Source organism: Pelobates fuscus, chromosome 6, assembly GCF_036172605.1.
Source record: "Pelobates fuscus isolate aPelFus1 chromosome 6, aPelFus1.pri, whole genome shotgun sequence".
Classification (NCBI taxonomy): domain Eukaryota; kingdom Metazoa; phylum Chordata; class Amphibia; order Anura; family Pelobatidae; genus Pelobates; species Pelobates fuscus.
In genome coordinates this window covers 65,799,950-65,819,393 of record NC_086322.1, presented here as the reverse complement: position 1 = coordinate 65,819,393, position 19,444 = coordinate 65,799,950, and the positions used below count along the sequence as shown (strand labels likewise).

Here is a 19,444-nt window from a genome sequence, read left to right as displayed (position 1 = left end):
TCCATTGACTACAATCCTCTGTTGCCTGTCACTCAGCCACTGCCTTACCCATTCAACAATATTGGAATCCAAACTTAAAGGGACACTCCAGGCACCCAGACCACTTCGGCTCATTGGAGTGGTCTGGGTGCCAACTCCCACTACCCTTAACCCTGCAAGTGTAATTATTGCAGTTTTTTTTAAACTGCAATAATTACCTTGCAGGGTTAAGTCCTCCCCTAGTGGCTGTCTAATAGACAGCCACTAGAGGACACTTCCTGCTTCATAGCACAGGTTTTCTGTGCTAGAGCGTCGCTGGACGTCCTCACGCTGTGTGAGGACCTCCAGCGTCGCTCTATTCCCCATAGGGAAGCATTGAAATTCATTTTCAATGCTTTCCTATGGGGTGTGCTAATGCGCATGCGCGGCATTGCCGCGCATGCGCATTAGGTCTCCTCGGCCGGCGGGCGAGATCAGTCTCGCCCACCGGCCGACGTATGCAGAAGGAGGAGCGGCGGGGGAGGAGGAAGCAGCGACGTGGGACCTGTCGCTGCCCCTGGTAAGTCACTGAAGGGGTTTTCACCCCTTCAGCAACTGGGGATTGGGGGGTGGGAGGGAGAGGGACCCTCCAGTGCCAGGAAAACGGATCGTTTTCCTGGCACTGGAGTTTCCCTTTAAATATTGCAGTTTATTGATAAGCCTTCTATGTGCAACAGTGTCAAAAGCCTTACTGAAATCTAGGTAAGCAATGTCTACTGCACCACCCTGATCTATAATTTTAGTTACCTAATCAAAAAAATCAATAAGATTAGCTTGGCATCAGTGGCGTACACATGACCCATGGGGCCCCGGTGCAAAAATTGATCCGTGGCCCCCCCCCCCCCCACTCTGCGCGGGCCGGTGCAGCAACACATGGCGGCGGGCACCTGGTCGCAGGGGTTGCGACCGCGGTATGTACGCCACTGCATGCAGATGCACACACACTTAAAGGACCACTACAGACACCCAGATCACATCAGCTCAATGAAGTGGTCTGGGTGTCAGGTCCCTCTAGTTTTAACCCTGCAGCTGAAAGCATAGCAGTTTCAGAGAAACTGTTATGTTTCACTGAGGGTTAATCCAGCCTCTAGTGGCTGTCTCACTGACAGCCGCTAGAGGCGCTTGCGCCATTTTAAGACACTGAACGTCCATAGGAAAGCATTGAGTAATGCTTTCCTATGGGCGGTTTGAATGCGTGCGCGGCTCTTGCCGTGCATGCGCATTCGGAGCTGAGAGGCGGAGGGATCCCCAGCGCCATGGGAGTCCGGCGCTGGAGAAAGGTAAGTGCTGAAGACACACACACACACTCTCACGAACAAATGCATACACACTAGCTAACAGACACACACATTTACTGACAAAGACACACTCAGCGGCAGACATACATACACACTCACTTACAAAACATACACTCTCACTGACAAACACACACTCACTAACAGACATCAAACAGACTCACTAACACACACACACACAAACACACTCAGTAACAGACACACAGTAACACACTCACTGACACTCACTAGCAGACACACACTCTAACACAAACACCAACACTCACACTAACACACACACACTAACGCTCACACACACTAACACACACACACTAACACACACACACTAACACACACTAACGCTCACACACACTAACACACACACACGCTCACACACACACTAACACACACACACACACTAACACTCACTCACACACACACTAACACACACACACTAACACACTCACACACTAACACACTCACACACTAACACACTCACACACTAACACACACACACACTAACACACACACACACACACTCACACTAACACACTCACACACACACACACTTACATCATGACATGACATCATCTTCCGGCTCTGGTATCAGTGCGGTGCGCGAGGGAGCTGAAGAGGAAGCACTCAGGGGAGAGTGCTCCCTCGCGCACCAGCCGGCCGCCGGGTGTAAGCAGGGCCAGCCTCGGGGGGCCCGGAGGTGGCCGGCTCCTGGGCCCCCCAGGAGAAGAGGCTGGCCCAGAGCGTACATACCGGGTCGCAGGGGCGGCCGGGCCCCCTGGTGGGCCGGGCCCGGTCGCAGCCGCGACCCCTGCGACCCTGGTATGTACGCCACTGCTTGGCATGATCTCCCTGAAGTAAATCCATATTGTCTCTGATCTTGAAATCCATGTGTTTTTAGATGTTCAACAATCCTATCCTTTAACATGGTTTCCATCACTTTCCCCACTACTGAAGTAAGGCTTACTGGTCTATAGTTGCCAGACTCCTCCCTATTACCTTTCTTGTGAATGGGCACAACATTCGCCAACTTCCAATCTTCTGGGACTACTCCTGTTATCAATGATTGGTCAAATACATCTGTTACTGGTTTAGCTAGTACACCACTAAGCTCTTTTAATAGCTTTGGGTGTATTCCATCAGGTCCCATTGACTTATTTGTCTTTACTTTTGAGAGTTGAAATAGAACCTCTTCCTCTGTAAACTCGTGTAATAAATGACTAATTTATCCTTTTTCTTAACTGAGGTCCCTTTCCTTCATTTTCATCTGTAAATACCGAACAAAAATAGTCATTGAGGCAGTCAGCTAGACCTTTATCCTCTTCTACATATTTTCCTTCTTTTGTTTTTAATCTAACTAATCCTTGTTTTACTTTTCTTTTCTCATTTATGTATTTAAAAAAAAAGCGTTGTCCCCCTTTTTCACTGACTGTGCTTTTTTCTCTTCTGTGTGTGATTTGGAAGCTCTTATAACTTGCTTAGCCTCTTTCTGCCTAATCTTATAGATCATTCTGTCTTCCTCCCTCTGTTTTTTTTATAATTACTAAATGCTAACTTTTAGTTTTTTTACTATTTTGGCCACATCTGCGGAGTACCACAGTGGTTTCTTGAATTTTTTGCTTTTACTGACAAGCCTAATGCAATTTTCTGTTGCCTTCAGTAGTGCAACTTTTAAATAATCCCATTTCTCTTGGACTCCATTTAAATTGCTCCAGTCTGATAATGACTCCTTTACAAATATTCTAATTTTAGAAAAGTCTGTTTTTCTAAAGTCTAAAACGTTTGTTTTTGTGTGATGTGACTCAGTCACTGTTCTTATATTAAACCACACTGACTGATGATTACTGGATCCTAAACTTTCACCTACAGTAATATCGGATACCAAATCTCCATTTGTTAACACTAAATCTAGTATGGCCTCTTTACGAGTTGGCTCCTCAAAGACTTGTTTTAGAGACAATCCCAGTAGGGAGCTTAGAATATGTGTGCTCCCGGCGCAAGCAGCTATTTTTGTTTTCCAATTCACATCAGGAAGATTAAAGTCACCCATGATGATAACTTCCCCCTTCATTGTCATTTTAGCTAATTCCTCAACTAGTAGATTATCTAACTCTCCAATTTGTCCTTGGGGCCTATTAATCACACCTACACGAGTTATTGTGTGATTACTAAATTCTAACGTAACCCAAACGGACTCTATGTTCGCCTCACTAACTTTAATTAGGCTAGATTTTATGCTATCCTTCACATACAGGGCCACCCCTCCCCCTTTACTGCCTTCCCTGTCTTTTCTATATAAAGAGTACCCTGGTATTGCTATGTCCCAGTCATTCTTCTCATTATACCATGTCTCAGTAACAGCGACTAAATCTACACTATCAGTTGCCATTATTGCCACAAGTTCATGGATCTTATTCCCTAAACTGCGAGCATTTGTAGACTTGACTCTAAGCTTATAATTTTTTAACACACTTGCTACAGGCACCTTCTGTCCTTGTTTTGGGGGACAATTGGATTGATGTTTTATCACCCTTTTGCCCCCCCCCCCCCTCCTAGTTTAAATACATCCTAGCAAAACCTCTGAACTGCTCACTGAGAACATTTGTTCCCTTTTAAGAAAGATGCAAACCATCTTTTTTTGTACAGTTTATTTCCATTCCAAACAGAGCTACCATGAGAAATAAAGCCAAATCCTTGCTCCCGACACCATTCACCAAGCCACAAGTTAAAGTCCCTAATACGCATCCGCCTGTCATTCTGAGTGTTATGCACAGGCAGAACTTCAGAGAATGACAGTGTGGAAGCAACCTGCCGTATATCATTGACAAAAACACTAAAAACGTCCTTAACCTCTGAAACCTCATTACAAGCCAAGTTATTTGTCCCTAGATGGACAAGTACATCAAATTCGCCTTCCTGCTTTGCTCGCTTAACAATATTACAGATACGTCTCCTGTCTCTGTGAGCAGTAGCTCCGGGAAGACACCTCACAAGACCACCATTGTCCATCTCCACACCTCTTATGATGGAATCCCCTAACAACAACTGCTTTCTATTAGGCCTCACCATAGTCTCCAAGCCTCTCTCCACAACACCACTAGCCTCAGTGCCTCTCTCCACAACACCACTAGCCTCAGTGCCTCTCTCCACAACACCACTAGCCTCAGCCTCAATGCCTCTCTCCACATCACCATTAGCCTCAATGCCTCTCTCCACATCACCACTAGCCTCAGTGCCTCTCTCCACAACACCACTAGCCTCAGTGCCTCTCTCCACAACACCACTAGCCTCAGTGCCTCTCTCCACAACACCACTAGCCTCAGTGCCTCTCTCCACAACACCACTAGCCTCAGTGCCTCTCTCCACAACACCACTAGCCTCAGTGCCTCTCTCCACAACACCACTAGCCTCAGTGCCTCTCTCCACAACACCACTAGCCTCAGTGCCTCTCTCCACAACACCACTAGCCTCAGTGCCTCTCTCCACAACACCACTAGACTCAGTGCCTCTCTCCACAACACCACTAGCCTCAGTGCCTCTCTCCACAACACCACTACCCTCAGTGCCTGTCTCCATATCACCATTACACTCTGAAAGTGCAGAAAATGAATTATGTAGAGCAACAGACTGTGCAATATGCCTTTTATCCACAACTCTAAGTCTACCAGATCCTACAGTGATCCATCTGCCATTCCTAGTATGTCTCTGCGGCAGTGGCTTTGCAGCAGTTCCAGCCTGAGTTTGTTTACCAGATAATTTACAAATCTCAGTCTTCAAAAATACAATCTCCTGCTGCAAGATAGAGAACTGTCTACAGATTCAACAACAACCAAACCTCCAAAAAGTGGAACGTGAAACAAATGCCAATGAGGTGAATAATTTAAATCAAACAAATCTTAACTTTTTATTTATCCTCCTGAATACCTCAGATTACCTCCAGTTTCTCTCCAGAATATCTCCAACCACACTTAGAAGCAACACTTAGATTAAGCAACCAAGCTATATTAGCCAAGCTAATGACAACAACCCTTGTATAACTCCTAAAAACACCACTCACTAGGAATGTTTAACACCTGGGTAGGCCTCTGCTTATTTGCACACAATAGGCACACGCCACATGTATATGTGTATGTGTGTGTGTGTGTGTGTGTGTGTATATATATTTATATACATACATACACTGCTGTGTGTGTGAGGGTGCTGTGTGTGTGTTTGTGAGAGAGTGCTGGTAGTGTGGTGTGAGGGTGCTGTGTGTGTGAGGGTGCTATGTGTGTTTTGAGGTTGCTGTTAGTGTGCTGTGTGTGTGTGTGTGTGTGTGTGTGTGTGTGTGTGTGTGTGTGTGTGTGTGTGAGGGTGCTGGTAGTGTGCTGTGTGTGAGGGTGCTGTGTGCTGTGTACTGTGTGTGTGAATTTGTTTGGAGTGATTGTGTGTGGGGGTGGGAGGGACAAATTAGGAAATAGCCCCCTCTCTTCTTACCTTTTGCCTGGGAGTGAGGATTCTTGCTGCCATTCCCTTGTGGTCCTAGTGGTGAGTGAACTCTAGCCTGCAAGGCTAGAGTTCACTCTTGCGAGATCTGAACATTGCCACCGCAATGCTCCGACCTCGCTAGAGGAACCCGGTGGAGCTGCTGGCTAGAGCTCCCCAGGTCCTCTCCTGCCTCCCTCCCTGCCTGTCGGCCAGTGCTCGGATAACGCTGGCTCTGCATGGACCGACAGGGGAGATCCTGTGATCTCCCCTGCTGGCCTCTATCCATGCGCGGCTGCAGGATTAGGGTGTGCCCAGGCACACCCGCCACACCCTGTGCGCACGCCTATGTTTATGGGCAATATGTGGAAGAGGACAAGAGAATAATTTTATTTCTCTTCAATCCCTTTTCCTACTTTGCTTAATACAATATAATTTCTTATCCATTTTATTTCATCCCAACATGCAAATGTGCAAAAGCTAGAAAAAAAAGAACGTATTACTGTGCCTTAGCGTTGACCAGGCCTAGTGTTCTAACAAAAGTGAGAATAGTCAGAGTACAAGCCGAGGTCAAGGGACATAAAGACAACAGGATGATATGACCAGCCAAGGGTCAAGGAGCACAGAGGTCACGGCAATCAAAGAACAAACCAAGGCCAAATACAAGAAGCCACAGTAAGAATGTGCTATTGTGCTACTAGAGACCATGACAGGGCACAGGTCTTCTAGTTGAGTGAGCTTAAATAGCCCTAGCATCTGACATCACCAGAACTGCTCCAAATCATCATTGATTTACAACAGCAAATGACGCTGAACTTGTGTCAGTTTTTGTTACACAAATATTGTGAGCACACTTGACAGCTCAAAGTTGTTTCACCTTGCGTCTATAGTGACAAGGGATCAGAGCACAGCATTACTCTGGGCTTTGGAGTGATGCTGAGAGCGACCCCAAAAAGTGACACTCCCTTGTATCTCCTTCAATTCACTTCTATGTTCTATCTGTATTATCATTTGCTCTCTCATTCTTCTCTTGCTCTGTCTTGTTTCCGAGGCTGTTGGTCAGAAAGCATTCCTCTGTTTTGTCTGCGATATAATCTTGTGCATGTTTTCGGAATATACAAAGTGGTGCGATAATAACTTTTTGTGTATGTTTGGGAAGTTATGTATCTGGATATGACTGTGTTATTTTCCAGTTGTCTACTATTGTATTGTTGCTGAATTGTTTCCTTCTCACTCATTGTTGTATTAACATGATTTTGTGCACACTGCCTTTCATTACATGCTTTCCACATCTGCTTTGCCTTCCACAGCCAGAGAACGTTGTTCTCACTCTCCAGGTAATTCCTTCTAGTCGTATTCTTAACCCTATTTTTATTTTACCCCTAATGGCTCCATGAATAGAATCATAGTAAATGTTAATCAATATTAATAAAAAAGAACTTTCTAAATCTCCGATTTTGCTCACATCGGACGTTTCTGTTTGGTTTCAGATTTAACTTTCTTAAGGTCTGAAGTTGTAATAAAAATGAAATCTCGGCTTTGTGTTTGAATTACATTGATTTACCAGTGAGGTGTCTTTTCTTTCTTTAAAATAGTTAATTGGTAGATTTTTACTTCCCACGAATAATGCCAATTAGCCCGTTACATTTAAAGTCACTCTAAGTCGGGATCACACCTCATCTTATACTACACACTAAATTAGTATTTAGTCTTACAAATTTTATTTTAGTACTAGGCTGCTATTCTTTGAAATTACTATTTAAATACTGGGGACTCTTACAGCAATTAATTACTTCAGTTTTGAGTTGGTTTGTAAAAGTTTTATGGTTTCTTAGTATTGAGCAGAATGTTTGACTCCATCACTGTAGAGCAATGGAAAGTATGATTAAACGCAGTAATACAGAGCCATGAAATAACATAAAGTTATAGTTGTAAGGTGAAAAAGATCAAAGTATCATACCTGGAGCATTTCATAATTACACTTTACGTTTTCTTTATGGATGTCCATAACCTTCGTGTTTTTGTTTCAGACGATACACTATGAGATGGGTTTCATTATTGCGGCTGCAGTTGGCCTGCTCTTTTCTCTGTTAATGCCTCTGGTGGGTCTGTGCCTCTGCATGTGTCGTTGCTGTGAAAACTGTGGCGGGGAAATGCATCAGAGACATAAGAAAAATGCCGACTGTCAGCGGGGCTGCTTCGCAACATTCCTATTTGTTTCTTCGGTGATAATAAGGTTAGCTTTGCTGCACTCTGCTTTCCAGTTTTGCCAATTGATACCGATTTATTGTTTGTTCATAAAAATGAATAAAGACCTGTTACTGGGATAACTGACTTTTTTAACCAGCTGATTCAGAAAACATTGGAAACTCTTTTTCATGGGTTTTTAAGAACCCATTCATTGGTAAACGTTTCCTATGGTTTGAACAATTAACATGAACATACCTCTCCCTTCAACTTATCTTCTTTAGGCAGAGCATTGCGTTGGTCTGTTGCAAGAGGGGACTGCGTGCAAATCATGTATGTACTTTCCTGCACAGTCTTACCAATTACCAATTCGATGTTGGTACATTATGTAGATTAAAGCAAAATCGCAAATTTTTTTACACAGGATGAGAACTAAGTGGCGAACCACTAATACACAATCCAGAAATCCACGTAGAAGCATAGGAATCTGCATCATAGGCACAGCCATTGGTCACTTGCATTATGATAATTATGAGATTAATCTAATATAAGCAATTAAAGGGACACGCATCACTTTAACAGATTTAACAGATTTAGCTTTGAATGAGACAGGTGCCTCACTCTGCAGATTAAATCAAAGCAGGTAGATATGATTTGTTTTCAGGTTTTATCAGTTTCATCTTTGTAATCCAATGGTTAGAGCATGAACCTATCCCTAGAAATGCTGGAAACGTGCATTGGGCATGCCTTACAGATGTACACACGTGCAATTGGAAGATCTCTTCACCTTGCAACATCTTAACAGGGGGTGATGGGAGGGAGTCCGATCGGTGTGATCATGACGATGCAGATTGGTTTCTCGCTCCTCGCTTCACAATTATGTCCTGTTTCGGTTATCAGAGGACTGGTCTGAAACTGAGATGGGTAGGTACGAGGGGGTGAGAGCTAAATAAACTCCCCTAGTTGTGAGGTGTGCCCAATAATGCAATCTGACAAAATTTAGAGTAAATTTATAAATGTTTATTTTTTCTTTACTTTCGTTTGTATATTTGTTTAAAAGTGATGAGTGTCCCTTTAACACGTATTTGGGTGGCTCTCGACTCTTCTCAATAGGTTGTCTGAAAACGTGGGCTAATTTCAAAATAAAATCAGAAGGTTGTCAGGTGAAGGAGGATGGTACTTCGGATAAGTCTTCGAACTCTCTCTCTTAAAGACCACGAAATGTGAATTTAAAAAGGTGGCTTATACTGAGACAATATTTATCTGAGTTACTAGGTTTTTGTTCTTTCTCCTACTGTAGAGTGTACAGAGACAGTCTCATTATATCGGCCCTCCTCTTATTGAGAAAGACAAGCCTCAAGCACAGAGAGCTAGTGATAGTTATAGGAGAAAAGAGGTTGGCACCAAAAACACGGCTGTACCCTAGTACACCCTTACTGTAGGAGTCAATTATTGCACCCACATATTTGCCACCTGATTTTCTCCAAAGAAATAGTAAGTACAGGGGAAGAATAATAATAGTAAAATGATGCACTGACTTGCGCGTTTCGCTTGTATACTGAACTCGTAAGGAGTTCCATCTCTCTCAAACTACAAACTCTGTTATAAAAAAAAAAAAAGGATTTTCTCTAAATTCTAAATGGTGTCAGATTAAATTCTGAAAGGCAAAACTGGCTTAAAAATACCTGATCTGAGAATATTGTCCAACTATGCTATAATCACAGCTTGGTTATTTTAGACTAATTATCGTCATTCAGAATTTTACTCTGTACTTTAAGAAGTTTTTTGAATAAACCAGAAAGGGACAAATTGACACGACAGTCTAGATAGGACATAGCAAGCCAGCTGTCTTTTGTGATTTCAGTTATATGTAATCCAATGCAACAAAACTGTGCCATTAATTAGGAAACACCCATACGTCTAATTAAATGATTTTATTCACCATAAAAACTCATTGCTAAAGATGGGGAGCAGGCTATAATTTGTCTAGTGATTTTATTGCAATGGTTTTGGTAAATCTCTTTAAATCATGACTTCGCTGGTAGGTCATCTGCCAAGAATGTGTTAAACTCTGCATGATGATTTAAGGAACTGAAAACCAAAAATTAAGTGTTTCTTTTTTTCTCCCTAATATGCACAAAGCAAAGTGTATGGTTTCTCCAGGAAATATGTTGGATGAAATGTATAAGTATCCATTTAAATCAGCACTAATCCTGGCTTCCTGCCTGGAACTGATAAAGATGACATATTTATTGGCAAATGCTGCTGTCTCGGGTGATACAGAGCTTAGTAAATTTATCCTACTGGATTTCTTGCAGGCAATCCTTGTGTATAAAAGGGTCACAGACATGGTAACACCGCTGTAATTTATAGGTCACTAGTAAGTGTTGCCAAAGATCAAAGCAGGTTTAAATAATGCAAGGAATATGGAGAGAGTCAAGTTATTAAACTGGTTGTATAATACACTATGGGCTTAATTTTATTCAGCGGTCTGTGATCTGTGTAGTTATATGTAGATACACAGGTTTGTGTGATTTTTCAGGTAATATCTGTTTTATGTTCTGAGAAACATTTTCCCCTTTTTCACATTTTTCACACAGCTCCTTGAGTTCTTATTAAACGAGGCACAAAAAGCTGGCTTAGAAAAGGTTAAAGGACCACTATAGGCACCCAGACCACTTCAGCTCAATGAAGTGGTCTGGGTGCCAGGTCCCCCTAGTTTTAACCCTGCAGCTGAAAACATAGCAGTCACTGCAGGGTTAATCCAGCCTCTAGTGACTGTCTTCCTGACAGCTACTAGAGGCCTCTTCCGCAATTTACACCGAGTAAATCGCAACTTATTTGATGCTGGACATCCTCATGGAGTCCAGCATCAAATAAGATCCCCATAGGAAAGCACTGAGTAATGATTTCTTATGGGCGGGCTTGAATGCGCGCGCACTTCATTCGGCTTCACTCTGGAGCTGACGTCGGCGGGGGAGGAGAGTTCACCAGCACAGAGGCAGTCTGGATCTGGATTAAGGTTAGTGGCTGAAAGGGTTTTAACCCCTTCAGCGCCGAGGGAGGGGGGCACTACAAGAGCCTATAGTGCCAGAAAAACGTGTTTGTTTTCCTGGCACTATAGGATCGCTTTAACCAATAATAACCCTGTTGGGAGGTGCTGGTCCATATAACCCTCCGTAAAGTGGGTCACTTGTGGAAATGCAATAGATGAGATAAAAAGGGATATTGACATTTTCTTTTTCATTTGTGTTTTAAAGTATTTTTTAGCTGTAAATGGGAAGGTGGCTATGCTCACCACCTGCATTTGAGTTGCATGTTTGCTGTTTTGATCCTTGGAAGAGTTAAACGCCTACTGTGCGTGCAAAGTCCTTGTCCTCCTTAGTCCAGCAAAGTAAATCAAGACTGCCTCTAGTGGATGTCAATCAGCCATCCACTGGAGGCACTTCCTGCTAGCTATAGGGGACTTTTGGTTGCCTAACTGATGCTGGACTTCCTCACGCTTTGCATGAGGACATCTAGTGTCAATAAAATCCCCATAGGAAAGCATTGAAGCAATGCTTTCCTATGGGCAGGGCTTAATGCACTTGCAGAGCTCACCGCACACAGACTTTAGCCTCCATGTTGGATGACATCAGACGAGGAGGCCAAGCATCTACCTAGCACCGAGGGACATTGTTGCTGGAATCGTGAGTGCAAAAATGGGTTTTTAACCCTTTCCATGCTGGAGGGATGAGGGGCAGAGGTAAATATAGTGTAAGGAATACAACTTTTTATTCTATAGAATCCCTTTAAGGGGAAATGTTTGTTTTTAGAATGTCCTCTGTTTGTAACTGTTGGCACTATGTCCTAAAATCTTTTTTAATACCTTGATCACATAGAGATATTGGTGGTGGTGGAAGGTAGACCATTTACCTCTGCAGGCAAGTAAATGGTAGGCCCCATATTTGTACTCTGTGTTTGAATACCTAGAGGCTCCAGGGAAATACAAAAAATATCTCATAGTACCTACCATCATACACATAGCAAGGGAGTCATTTAGTATGTATCAAGGTACCATCTAGACGGGTAACACAGGAGTTATTTATTACACTACATGTCCATTATTATTAATAATACTACTACTAATAATAAATAAATAAATAATCAATTATTTAAATTGCCATCTAGTTTTTTTTTTTTTTTTTATTAGTTATTTTATTGTTTCGCATAAAATGGAACAAAAAATGAATGGGGTACAGAAAAGAAAGTGGGGAGGGTTTGGAAGGGGAGAGAAAATCGATAAATGAACATTCGACAAAGTACTGAGTTCCACAACAGTGTAAAGTTGCTACAAAGTTGCTACATTTGTGGCACATCAGCTAGGATTATATCTCCAGGTTCTGGTAGCAGCCTACAATGCACACCCCTATATTATTTAACCATCATGACTTGTGTCACTACCCCTTGACTAGAGCCGCCCCCTGACTTGATACCCATGCCTCTCACATTCCTCATATCTTCCCTGTAGTGGAATTACAGCCATGGTCTTGTATGCTGGGCCTGCCTTAGGCTATACGTGTGTGGTGTGTGCAGTCAGCTCCAGTATTTTATCGTTCTTTACTGCTGTCCAGTGTAGTATTTTATGAGCCACTTTAAAGTTACATCGTTACAGATCTTTTTTCAGACATGAATTTTTTTCTTTTTCATTTGTTTGTAATGACTCTCTCTCTCTCTCTACATGTTCACAGTGTAGGAGTACTTTGTGCTTACGCAGCAAATCAAAATCTTACAACTCAAATTCGAGGATCAAAGCATCTTGTTCAGAGTAACTTTAAAGACTTGAGAACATTATTAAGTGATGCTCCTACGGTAAGTTTGTTTTGTTTTTTGTTTTTTTACTAAAGATATATTGTTGGTCAATGTTGAATCATTTTTTTTTCAGTTTGGTCATTCACACAACCTTAAAGGAATCCATTGATTGTGATGCTGCCTTTTAGTGCATAATTTCCTCATAGTCTCCCCTTACGTGCAACCTAAGGTTACTTATGTACTTATAGAGGTCATATGGAAAGGTCACTGGGCCACTGCTGCTCACATGGTATGCATAGCCTTAATGCGAGTGCCGACATATTCTCATTGATTATCAAATGATAAACCATGCAATGTAGCTAAGTAACAAACAGTTTAATTGTTTTTAAAACAATACACACACCTAGGCCTTGATTTAATATTGTTGGATAGGCTTTCCAAATGATTTCATGTTGTAATATTTTATTATTTTTCAATGTATTTCCACCATTGCCTTTAGTCTATATATATTTGGCATTTTTCTGAAAGCATTACTATTATGTGTCTCAGCAGTTGGCAGATTGTCCAGTAGATGCCGCTAAACAATTTATGAATGTTCAATGAAATGTAATGAAAGTGTAAATCAAATTACTGTCAGTTTAATATTATGTTATTATGTATTCAAGTATTGACAATTTCGGTGGCGAGGAGGGCGGGGCCTGCTAGCCAAGATGGCCAGACGTGCTTACTGAGGGCTCTTGCACCAGCAGGCACAAAAACGACCATCCTGACCACCCAAACGCTGCCAGCTACACGAGACACCCAGAAAATGAAACAGGACCACTCGGGGAATAGAAAGGTACCCGTCCTGCACCAAAACATGCAACAAGCACCTGCACCAGCCACGCGGCCTACACCGGAGCGGGGCCCGAGGCCTGGGGGAAGCGGCCGACCCCACGGCACGGGACCAGCTCAGACACGGCAATCGAACACTGCCCTGCTGCCCCCCCCTCTGGACCGGCGGGGGTTATCCCGGTCCTCGCGGGGGTCGATCACCCCAGTAAAGCAGCTCGAACAAGCGACTGAACCTGCAGCCGAGCGGGAATATGGGGGCCCAAGCAAGATGGCGGCGCGGACGCGCCTGGCGCCAAATCGCACCCTCACTACACCACCCAAGCACGCCCTGGAGTTCTTTCACAGGCTCTGTGCCAACATGGGGACAAAATTCTGCACCCAGGGCCAGCGCTACCACCGGGTGCTGAGGGAAACGGCAGCATGGATTCGCCCGGCTACCCGACGCCTCCTAAGCAGATACCCACCACGAGCCTCCAGACGGAGAAAAAACTGGAGACCGGAACGGCGGGAAATGGCGGCATGCCCCCCAGACCCCGGCACTCGCCCTCACACACACCAGAGCGAGACCACCAAGCCTGCCCGACCTACTCACCACTCAGCGGCATCGGAATCATCCGACCAACGAAGCACACCTCACACTCCCGGACGAGTGACTCACCGCAATGCATCACAGCACCCTACCAGCGACAGACACAGGCGGAGAGACCCCCCCCCAAGACCTGCGGGTGACAGAATAGAACCGTGGCACCAACTTTACCATTGTACCCGGCCCACCTGCCTAGCCTCCAGAACCGGCATTGGCTAACCAAGGTGGACTGCACCAGAGACGGACTATGCTTCTACACGCCCGTGAGCGGTGATAAAGCATAATCCTAATGTACATGCCGCTATTAATGTACTGTTCCTATGCCCATTATTACCTCAGCTTGCTAATGTAGAATGCACTACTTATACCGTTACACTTTGTTTTTGCTCGTTAGTCAAGCTCCTTACCTATGTTCTGCTTAACACTTCTCACGATACAAGCCCAAATGCCTGGTATTAGACACGTGTACCTCACCTGATACAGGCACAAACCATACAGGCACACGTTCTACCTAATCGATAGCTGAAGTATATCTTGCATCTAACACACACAACATCTCCACATGCATTTTTTATTAACACTATTAGCATATTGTTAGTATGTTTAGCCAGAAGCATGTTTGCTTTTTCATTCGACTGACATGTTATCTCTCCTACTTTTAAAAAATGTGCAAATGTTGATTCTGTCATGCCGATGTCACATTTTATCATATCCTGCCTTGCACGCAGCTACTGTCGTGGCAATACAGGCTCATATGTACTCGCTTGCATACTAACCATAAAGATTGTCAGCCGTAGTACTCACCACAGTTGTCAATACATGCGAGACTTATTGTTTAACCAGCTAGCATTATTATATCAGTTTAGCATTCTCCGGTGGAGATTACACACTTGAATAGTCCACTACTATTAGGCTTAAACTACAATAGGCTCTATCAATAGATACTGTCTCAATGTGAAAAATGCCTAGGTGCATCAACTACAGGCTACAGTTAAAAAAAAAACAAAAAAAAAAACTTCACCGTATCAGCCTGATCATTTAGATAGCAAGGTACAACTGTCTTACTCGCGTTGTTATCGTTTACCCTCGCACTGACTAAACCTGATTATAGCGTAAATTTACATTTAAAATCAAAACCATACTGTCATAATTCTTGAAGCCTGAACATGTTGTAAAAATGTACCTACTAACCATCTAAACAATGTAAACCTTTTATTTTATTATTACAAAAAAGTGCAAGATTTACTGTTTACCCCTATGTTCCAACTGTTCGTAATGTGCTAGAGGACTGCCTTTGGGGTACCTCATAAGCAACTGTTATCATCATACGCACTACAAAAATAAAGAATTATAAAAAAAAAAAAAGTATTGACAATTTCATTAATGACAATTTTAACCTGTTTATATAGAAACACTGTGTAATGTTTTGTGTTTAAATGTGTTCATTTACTGAACATTTATGCAAAGAATTAGGTACATGTTTTATTTGTTCTTATTTGTCTGTGTTGTGTATGACATGCAGAATGAAAGGATATTTACACCAGCTATTGCAATGCACTTTGTCTAATTGGCCAATTTTTTTTTATTTATTTTTTTAGCAAATAGACTATATCCTGAGCAAGTTCAACATTACCAAAGACAAAGCACTTTCTGATCTTAACAGTAAGTACACAATGCAACTGTAACAACGTCACAACAAACTGCATTCTGTTAAATTATAAAATCTGGTTTAAAGGAACTCTATAGCGTTAGGAATACAAATATGTATTCCGAACGCTATAGAGCCCTAGTCACCGTTTAGGTGACTAGAGCCCTGTTCCGTGGCGAATAAATGGTTAATTAACCATTTAATCGCTTACCTTAATTCAGTGCCAGGCTCCCTTGGCACTGGTGACCTCTCCTCCTCCATTGACATCTGCTCCCGAGTGCGGCCAGAGGTATGGGAATCTTTTTTTGACGCTGGACTCCGATAGTAAAACAAATATGTAAACAGAAGCTGATGTGATAGTAAAGCATAAAGTAATAAAATATGACTGTGTGTATATGAATATTATACACAGTACAATCATGCGTTATTGACTGATTTATTTTTATATATATATATATATATATAACAATATTGAAACCTAGTTTAAAGGTATTACCACCAACTCGTCCTACTGGAATATTGCGATATTTAATTTTTTTCTCATAATACGTCCCCCTGTATATATATTATGTCTTACCCATAGAATTTTCAAGGTTGTTGATTCCTTTAATTTTAGAAGTCTATGATTTTCATTCCTATATCTCTCATTTAACCCCTTAAGGACACATGACATGTGTGACATGTCATGATTCCCTTTTATTCCAGAAGTTTGGTCCTTAAGGGGTTAAACGGTAAACCCCATATTTGTCTACTTTTTTTTTTTTTTTTTTTTTTTAAGGGATTGTTTATTAAACATGTGACCCAATATTCATTTAGTACATTGTATAGATAACACATTAAACGCAATTTTGACAACAGTTTAAATAATAATAATAATAATAATGATTAAATAAAAAGTTTAAAAACATCAGATGTGCATCGCAGGAGCTCCTGATTATCTGGCCGATTTGGGGATGCTAATATCGGCAAGGAGCTATTCCACCTTCTAAAATGGGCGATGCTGATTGGAGATTCCCGGACACACAAAATGGGACTTTTATCGTGATTCTAAACCTCCGGGAGCCCCGCTATACCATTGCGGCCTGTTGCAGGTGGAGTTTGGGAGAGTCAACCATTCTTCTTAAATTCTATTTTCTGTCCCAGGAACGCTGTGTTGCTAAGCCCCCTCTCCCTTGACTGGTGGGGGATATCCAAGTCCCCACTGGACTGACTTGAGCTGTTTTAGCCACACTTATCTTGTGCTTTGAGCTGCCATCGCAACTTCTCTCAGCCACGTCCACCATTCAAGATTGTGGCTGCCTTTCCACACTGTCTGTGGAGCCTTTTCCTGTCTCAGCAGAATCCATGCAGTTACTTATCTACAAACGTCTGATCCTACCAGCCCTTGTATCCAGGCGAGCTCACGAAAATGGCAGACATCTTCGTTCAGACCGGAGAAGGCATGGCTACTCCACCCAGTACAACTAAGCTCTTCCTCATGAAGCTAGACTTTATGACTGTTATATTTCAAAGTTTCTTGGCTACTATGGAAGCACGTAAGGCAGCAACACCACATCTCACTCCTGCAGGTGCTCAGAGGAGCGAGCAGCAGGGAAAAAAAGAGCCTCTGTTGAGCACAGCACTTGTGCATACACCTGTTCGTCCAAGTGTCCCACCCAGGCCGAAGGCCTCTAGGGGTTTGGCCCCTTGGACATTTGCCAACACCGGCGGAGGATAACCAACGACTGACCATCAGCTCCTCCTGCACTCCCATGCATGGGAAGGACTTGAACTCTAGGATTCTCTGAGTTCGTGGCCCAGAGATGCTGTCCTACAGATGCTGGGAGTACATCCAACCTCCCACGTATTCTGCAGCTGCCTCTTTCTACAATCCTGCAGGCCCCAGTTGCCTCCCAGTGTTAGGAATCGGTTGATGATGACTCCATATACAGACCCACTGCTTTAGACTAACTTTCTACTGTTTTTAGTGGCCTTCATCTCGCTTCTGACACGTTCTATAATATCATTCTTGTTTTCTTTCATAAGGGTAGGAGTGCTATATTGATGAGATGCCCAGTCCCAGTGTTAAAGCTTTTTTTCTACATATACGTGCAACTTATAGCAGTAGCCGCTCCTGACATTGACATTATGCTTACATAATAATATGTTCGGTAGATAATGTCACCCATGTTCACTCAGTTGCACATATTGTATTCTCCTTACATGTACGTCTACTTCTGACTACTCTACCTCTTACTAATTAATCCGTCTTTAGTCATGTACATCTTGCTTAGTTTTTCCTGTTATACTTTTACAAACATGAGGCTGCCTTCACTAGGAGTTTTTTCAATGTATATGTGGCAATATCAATGCTTGTGCTTCTGCCACTGCTCCTATTTTCTTTATATGTCATGTAATACTCAAATAAAAGAAAGATTGACAAAATACATTATTTAAAAAGCACCTTTGGTGCTTAAATCGACCCTTTAAGTTTTCTGTTTGCCTCTATATTACCATTTCGGTCTTCTACCTGTATTTGGGGTGCTGTTAGCAGCTTGTCCAGTAGATGGCACTTGATGTTGTGAACGGTGACACTCTGCTATTATTATTATTTATTAATCGCCACCAAGTTCTGCAGTGCTGAACAATTGGTGGACTAACAGACAAGTATTTGCAACAAGACGAGTTGGATGCACAGGAGCAGAGGGTGTGGAGTTAAGTGACAAAAGGGGTAAGGGTAGGATGTATTTTATAAAAAGTAGGTTACTAGAATAGTTTACAATGAAGGTGCGGGGAGGGAAAACAATTGTTTAATTGCTATGCTTTCCTAAAGAAGTGAGTTTTTTTTTAATTTTTGTAATTTTTTTTTATTCTTTATTTTTGACGTGCTTGAGAGTTACAGGCATTCTCGCTTCGCCACGACAGCAGAGGCAAGACAAGTTTGAACAGTGGTGGCCAATATAGGCAATACTGGCACATATTTTTGTTATGAGTCAAGATTGGTACATGTTTAAACTTAGATGCATTATGAATAAAGAAAACAACATATCAATTAGCTAACAAGTTTGATAGTGTATGTAACTAGCTTAGCAGGGTATGCTGCACATTTTCTATAGGTACACAGGGTGATGCTATTACATGTGCGTAACCAGTTAACTTTGCTTGTATGTCATGGATTTTCTGCTAGCATGCTATGTGGACATTGCTAAATCTTGTGTGTTCCCTGGAATAATGCTTAACTATCTAGGCATACGATTGTTTAGCATATACTTAAAGTCCTGAGAGCAGTCACTTGTAGCTTGTGAACACCCCAATGCCTCGGCGGCTTGCAGCTGTAAAATCCCATTCCGCAGAGGGGGATTGGGTAGGCTTTGCACCCTCAAAGATACTCAGGCTGTTTTCTCATGTCTTCTCTGCATGGGGTCACTTGTGGAGGTGGGAGGTTGGTAAGTCCCCTCGTGGTGAAAAGTTCTCAACAGCCGCTTTCTTCTAGCCATATGCTGTCCTCTTCTCCCGGTAAGGCTATTATGTGTGCATTCTGTGCAGGCCCGAGGGGTTGTGGATCGGTTAGCTGCCGCTCCCGCCTTTTCGCCGCTTGTGGGTTCCGGGCTTCGAGACTGTGCAGTGCTGTGGTTTGGGTCGCCCCTT

At 42.7% G+C, this 19,444-nt stretch overlaps 1 protein-coding gene across 13 annotated transcripts in view; it reads left to right on the top strand.

Annotated features, from left to right (window-relative positions):
• The window catches only part of PROM1 (prominin 1), a 161,415-nt gene that overhangs the window by 76,261 nt on the left and 65,710 nt on the right, over nucleotides 1-19,444 (top strand). For 9 of the 13 annotated variants that reach the window (XR_010091243.1, XR_010091242.1, XR_010091246.1 and 6 more), the window contains exons 4-7: nucleotides 7,082-7,108; nucleotides 7,802-8,007; nucleotides 12,689-12,809; nucleotides 15,768-15,831. Coding sequence is in view for 8 of the 13 variants with exons in the window: in XM_063457799.1 (XP_063313869.1) it covers nucleotides 7,082-7,108; nucleotides 7,802-8,007; nucleotides 12,689-12,809; nucleotides 15,768-15,831 (418 nt within the window). In the remaining 5 variants the exon portion in view is untranslated. The remainder of the gene's footprint in view (nucleotides 1-7,081; nucleotides 7,109-7,801; nucleotides 8,008-12,688; nucleotides 12,810-15,767; nucleotides 15,832-19,444) is intronic. The other 4 variants (XR_010091245.1, XR_010091244.1, XM_063457803.1 and 1 more) reach the window with 1 other exon arrangement.